The 6,518-nt window shown below is 41.0% G+C and overlaps 1 protein-coding gene across 3 annotated transcripts; it reads right to left on the bottom strand.

The window, feature by feature from the left end:
- Positions 1–937: 937 nt before the first annotated feature.
- Positions 938–5,995, bottom strand: LOC105049791 (pentatricopeptide repeat-containing protein At1g71490). Of its 3 annotated transcripts, none has more exons than XM_019852408.3 (3): positions 3,127–5,995; positions 2,935–3,051; positions 938–973 (listed from the first exon to the last, which is right to left on the bottom strand). In XM_019852408.3, exon 1 carries the CDS (start codon positions 5,570–5,572, stop codon positions 3,413–3,415), a length of 2,160 nt encoding a protein of 719 aa, XP_019707967.1. In that variant the 5' UTR covers positions 5,573–5,995; the 3' UTR covers positions 938–973; positions 2,935–3,051; positions 3,127–3,412. The 3 variants fall into 3 exon arrangements, with proteins under 3 accessions (XP_019707967.1, XP_019707968.1, XP_073098539.1); XM_019852409.3 differs by having other exon boundaries at positions 2,935–3,008; XM_073242438.1 differs by having other exon boundaries at positions 2,935–5,995.
- Positions 5,996–6,518: the final 523 nt, after the last annotated feature.

Below are 6,518 nucleotides of genomic sequence, written 5' to 3'. Positions count from 1 at the left end.
ATCACCAATGTACATCTAAGGAACAACCAGGAGAATAGAAGATAAGATGGTAACAGATTTCATATTCAAAGCCTGAAACTTAAGAAGCAACTAATGGGGTTAAGAACTATTCAGATTAGGGCATAAAGCTAAAATATATCCTCGGAAAGCAACCAACTATGAGAGAAACTGCACTATAGGGTAATTGCATAGATGATCCATGCAGATTCTCATGCAAAGAACGAAGATTTATATGAAGGAAGCACAAGAAAAATGTTTGTGTTTCACGCATCATACACTAGTAGTTACATTTCATCCCAGTTCTCCACTCTCATAAAAAACCATGTTGACAAATATAAAAAAAAAAAAAAAAAAAAAAGTTATGTTGTATGAGTGAAAGTTACAGCATTCTTAATAACAATGCCAGGTCATTAACTATGATATGCAACAAACGGATTCCCTCCCTTTGCTACTTTAGTGTCTTGAAATGTCCAAAAGTTAAACAACTTATTTTCCTACTAAGAAACTCAGAGGACTAAGCTTTATAATTTTCACCTATATACCACAAAATAAAGAGGGTATCTGCAACTTAAATAGTTTTCTGTAAAGACTGTAATCAGGTAACATGGATGATGCTTGATTGCAATGGACTAAGAGTTGGGAGATATGATTTCATCAGTTCAATTTCTTGTCCCTCTTGAAGCTCTTTCTAGACAATTACGTGCTTAGCAGGTTGATTATACTGGGTAAGCTTTATATCCATTAAACAAACTGGGGAGCGTGCGCAAATAAATATAATGTCATCTTCATGAATCAGAAAACACAAAAATTCAAATTTTTGACCAATCAAAAAGCATGTATGCACTTAGCAACAAGCCTTACTTTCATCCTTTTTACAGTACCAAGGGCAGGTTCATCTAGATAGCGATCATCTCTATGAAGAGCCAATGCGTGACCAATGAAGTCCACTGTATTGTCCTCCAGCCCGTATTTGCTGACCAAAAAAAGAAAGAAAGGAAAAAAGAAAACAGCATGAATTACAAGAGCAAGGCATTAAATATGCTACTAGATCATATTTGGTATCAAAACATCCTGACCACATGTTTCTTACAGAAAAGTTCACCAATGAACACGAAACAGCTAAATTAAACACAGGAATCCCATGCTAATGACACAGCAAGATCCATCAGAGATACACACAAAGGCAACCATGATGTGGATCACAAACAAGAATTAAATTGCAAGGAACAGAACCTTGTTTTTCAGATTAAGAGAATTTAACAAAAAGAGTCAAGAATGTGAGGTGGGTGGAGATGTTATATTCTTAACAAAACATATGATGTCCTAATATCTTATGGAGTTCAAACAAGGGCAGAAAAACTGCTTGGTGGATGGGGGTGTTGTATTCTTAATAAAATATATGATATTATGATATCTTTTGGAGATCAAACAAGAGCGAAAAAATGTGTATGCATGGAGGTGCACTGAATTGTTATATTATACAGGATTTAAAGAAACTTTTGGTGACAAGACATGATCTCAGCTGAGTAGCAAATTGTTGTGCTGGGAAAGGCAAGGGCTGTGTCATGATTGTTTTGTTCAAAAGTTGTGACATTACAAAATAATTACTCATTAGAGGTGTTCCCAGATTATTAGCGGGACTATTTCCTAAGTGAAAAAGGCAGAAGAACTATGATCTATGAGAGGAGAGAGGAGCAAAAGGAAATGAAAGAAGACTGGGGTGAAGAAGGGAGCGGTCTCCTTATTTCACAATTTAGCCCACATTGGAGGATCCTTAATTCCCATATCAATAAAAAAGCTGAAAGGTCTGAGAATTTCCTTTCATTTTTTTTTTTTTTTTTGCAAGGACGCACCAGAAAGGAGAGACACCTCTTTCTACGGCTTCGAGTATCCTAATTCACTTGTTAGCTGGCCAAATATCTTCTCGCATTTTCTTTTTCTTCTTCGAAAATTCAAAAGAGGAGATTCTAGAGAGGAACTATGGTAACCAGTAACCATCATAACTTTTTTATATGGTTGACTGTAATGAGTTCAAACTAGAAAGGACACTTGAGGGAAGATTTGTGACTGACCATGCTAAGATAGGTACATCAGAATTCAATGATTATTTCCCTGTCCATTTTTATCTGTTTGATAGTCCTCGAAGGAAACTCTTATTAGGAAACACAGTGTTCACCACCTAAAGTGACTGATCAAAGGTATTTTTCTTCATAGTAGGATTAATATTTAAACCTTTAGGAAAACCCATTTTTGTGGTAACCAACTAGTCAAGTCAATATGCAATAGGCTGGCCATCTCTCTATATCCAGACATGTATATCCAATTAAAACAAGAATTTCTTCTCTACTTTCATGGTGCAATTCTGTTTTATAAAGTAAAATCTTTTAGTGCTACAGTTTTCATAGTTGATGTATAACTCCTTTAGTTTTCTAATTTGCTAGTTGATCCTTTTTAACACATCCTTAGGCTTCTTTACTCTCATATAAATATTATTTTTAACCCCTATTACTTTCCACACCTTCCTTCAATCAGTATACTTAAGTCTTTGTAAATTAATTTAAATATATAGTCAGGACAAATATCAAACCTTAGCGGTCTTCTAGTTTATTCTTATTCTTTTATAAAACCTTCAAAACTAAGTTCTAGAACTTTTTTGGCCTTTTTATTAAAAAATAATATAATTTATTGCTTATAAATGACTTCAACGAATATGGATTGACTTATTAAACTGAGCCTTTATTTTACACTCGTTAAAAATACCGTGGTAAAGTTTTTCTTTCAGCTAAGACAAGTTTCTTAAAAAATTAAAACATCGAAAAGCAATATGCAAGACAAATAAGGAAATCTATAGAATATATCACAGACAAACATTATCTTGTAAAAAGAAGAGCTCCACAGTGTGGAATTGACAGGCAACAATAATTAGGTACCCACGAGATCAGTTCTCTAGTTGTCACTCTTGTAAGATCCAGTCCCCCTTGTGTTTTTGGATCATTTTCATCATAATCCTGGACGTAAATGAAGAATTCCAACTCAGCACATCTCTTGTTACTGCTGCAGTAAAAATTCTTGCCTTACAAAATGAACAACTACAACCAGTCCAAATAAGAACAGTCCAGAATCCACCTTCAAAACTGCAAAAATTTCATTTGGTCAACAGCAAAAGGCGGCAATGAAGTTCCTCAACAACTATTTTTCAGTAGCTCCAGCCATGTCCATCCTCTACTCCAACACCTTGCTCCTCATAAAGGTTCATATCACTATCTTCAAAACGATAAGTTTATTTCCTAGGATCCTTTGTGCGCAAAGAGCCACCATTTGACAGCATGAATTATGCAACTTGGACATTCAAAAATCTTATCAAACAGACATAAATTTCATAATATTTTGGTCACTGTTCCCACTCTATCTATTACCCAATTGCTTCAGCAAACCATATCTCCTCGTTACCAAAGTATCCAGCATCCCTCATTTGATCAGCCAACCCCCACAACAAGAAACTGATACTATTTACCTGCTGCATTGAGGTACTATCTACCTGGAAAGGATATAAGTTATTCCCCAAATCCAGCCATGAACAACTTGGAGCTTTCTGAATGCCCATATCCCTCATCAGTATCCTGACCTTAGCTAACTCATGCCAACACCTGGCAGATGCATACATATTAGCAATCAAAACATAGTGGCTGGGATTATCAGACTTCATCTCCAAGAGCTTCTTTGCAGCCCTTTCCCCGATCTCTATGTTCCCATGTAGCCGACATGCCTCAACAAGCGTAGCCAGCATGGCGGCACTTGGCTGGAGTGGCATTTGATCAATTATCTTTTCTGCCTTCCTTAATAGGCCTGCACGTCCATATAGATCAACCATGCAAGAGTAATGCTCCACTTGCGCTACAATACCATATAAGCCAACCATCCTGCCAAAGATCATTTGTCCTTGGGTTACAAGTCCAGAGTGGCTGCAAGCTGAGAGGACGGCCACCATCGTTATGTGGTCTGGTTCAATTCCACAGTCAATCATCTCATTGAAAAGCTTCAAAGAAGTGATTCCCTTTCCTTGCAATCCATAACCTGCAATCAATGAAGTGTAGGAGATTTTATCATGGCCTTTCATAAAATCAAATACTCTTTGGGCTGCTACCATCCTTCCAGACTTTGAGTACATGTCAACTAGAGAGTTCCATAACGACTGGTAGCCCTCAAACCCCAGTTTTGTAACATAACAGTGGAGTTCTCGCCCGTGCCGGAGGTTTGCGACACGGGCACAGAGAGAAAGGACAATTGTGACTGTAACATAGTTTGGCCATATCCTACAACCAATCATTTCTTGAAAAAGTAAACAAGCTTCCTCAGCTTGGTCAATATGCACAAATCCTGCCATCATGGCATTCCAAGTAATTAAACTCTGAGTTGCACTTGTTCGGAACAAAATATAAGCATTACCTGTGTTCTTACATCTAGAATACATTGTGATCAAAGCATTCTTGACATTCTCAAGCTTTTCACAATGGAAGCGAATGGCCAATCCATGAATCTCCTTCCCCACCCTCACAGACCCCAGTCTAGAGCAAGCCTTCAAACCAATAACCAAAGTTACATAATCTATAGCTGACCCCCTTATCCTCATCTGGGATATCAATCTAAGCACTTCCATAAAATTACTCATTTGCAGATTCCCCGCAATGATAGTATTCCAAGTCACAGTGTTCACTTCTGATGTCTCCGGCATCCGCTCCAGTAATTGAAAAGCCTCCTCCCACATTCCCTTTGATGCATACCCTGAAATCATGGAGTTCCAAGTAACAACATCCCTCTCAGCCATTCCATCAAACACTTTCCTTGCAACCTCCAACGCTCCACATTTGACATACAGCGCAACCAAAGCATTCCAAACATACAAATCCCATTCCAAACCGCTGCCATCTATCCTTCTATGTATCTCCCTCCCTAATTCCAACTCCCTCATTTCACCACAAGCCTTCAGAACAGCCGAGTAGGTGAACTTATCGACCCTCACACCCCTCTCAACCATCTGTTTGTACGCCAAAATCGCATCTTCCCAACACCCATTGCGCACATAGGCGGAAAGAAGCAGATTCCACGGCAAAGTTTGCATTTTTATCGCTCCTTCGACCACCGCGTGGGCGTCAGCGAGGAGGTCGAAGGCGGAATACAAGGATGTGAGCTTGAAAACCAAGTAAGGGTTGTCGGAGAGGCCGAGCGAGAGGACGAGGGCATGGAGCTGCTGGCCCTGGGGAAGGGCTCTCCGGGCGGTGGAGCAGGAGAGAAGGGAGGTGAGGGGGCGGACCAGGAGGCATGGGGATGAGGAATGGAGGCGAAGGAGGAGGGAGAAGGCGGCGAAGGCCTCGGAGAGGCGGCCATGGGCGGATAGGGAGCTGATGGAGTCCATGAGGGGAGCTGCGGGAGAGGGTGGTGGTTTTAATTCGTCTCTCTCTTTCTCTGATGGTGTTGCTGATGGTGGGGAGTGCAGGGATTTGCTCCAAGATATTGGGAAGCACTTGTGGATTTGGGAGAGGTTCTTCTTTGGGATGAGGGGAGGAGAGGGCATAAAGGTAGGGATGGCAACGGGTAGGGTACCCGAAAAATTTACCCTACCCGTATCAAAACCTTAAGCGACCAACTCGCATCGCCACAGCTCGCTGAGAAAAAACCCCAACTGGAATCGGGTGGGAGGCTTGGAGCGGCGGGTATCTATATCTAATCTACGGAGATCTTGGGAGGGGCGAGGAGCGGTCGGGGGTGGCGGGGGGCGCGACGCCGTGATCGGGCCCGAAGAGGACAGTCCTGACGAGATGAGGATGGTCCTGAGGAGGGCGAATAGGCGCCGGATCCGCCCTCGCGGCCGCCGTAGAGGAGGGGAGGGGGGCACTCGGTGGGGGCGGCCGCAGGGAGGAGAGGTCGAAGGCCGGGGGACGGAGGACGGAGATTTTGCCGCGGATCACGGCCTTCGCCGAGTGTCGCCCAAACTTTTATGCAACCAAGAATCCTTATTTCGGATCATAAAATAAAATAAAATAAATTATATTATATTATGTTTCTGGATCCTTTTGACTGAAAACCCTACCTCCCCAAATCACTTTTGACTGAAAACCCTACCTCCCCAAATCCCTTTCGACTGGCCATTTTTTGCAATTCATCTTCTTGAAACCCTAGTTCCCACAATTTTCTCAATTTTTCACCTGCTACGATAGCCATCCGTCAAATGTGTTCTCCATGAATAGAAGCTCATCAACAGTTGGGTCCAACGGCTCCTTCCAATGTAGGACTTTGAATAATGACGGTGAAAAGTTTTGCTTTTATGGGCATCGTGCTCAAATGAAGACCTCTTGGACAGAGAAATTCAGGTCGAAGATTCTTTGGTTGCCCACAATTTGAGGTATGAGTTGTCTTTCCCTAACTCCAACTAATTTTTCTCTTTTTTTTGCTTTTCCAGCTGATTTTCTCCTTTTTTTTGACTATTTCTTTATTTTTGATGGGTAAAGGCTGTTTCATAT

Source organism: Elaeis guineensis, chromosome 8 (assembly GCF_000442705.2).
Source record: "Elaeis guineensis isolate ETL-2024a chromosome 8, EG11, whole genome shotgun sequence".
In the NCBI taxonomy this organism is placed as follows: Eukaryota; Viridiplantae; Streptophyta; class Magnoliopsida; order Arecales; family Arecaceae; genus Elaeis; species Elaeis guineensis.
Note: the sequence above shows the minus strand (reverse complement) of the source record. Positions and strands in the feature narration are given on the sequence as shown.

Coding starts and splice junctions, on each gene's coding strand:
- LOC105049791 (XM_073242438.1), bottom strand. CDS start 5,572: ATGCCCTCTCCTCCCCTCATCCCAAAGAAGAACCTCTCCCAAATCCAC.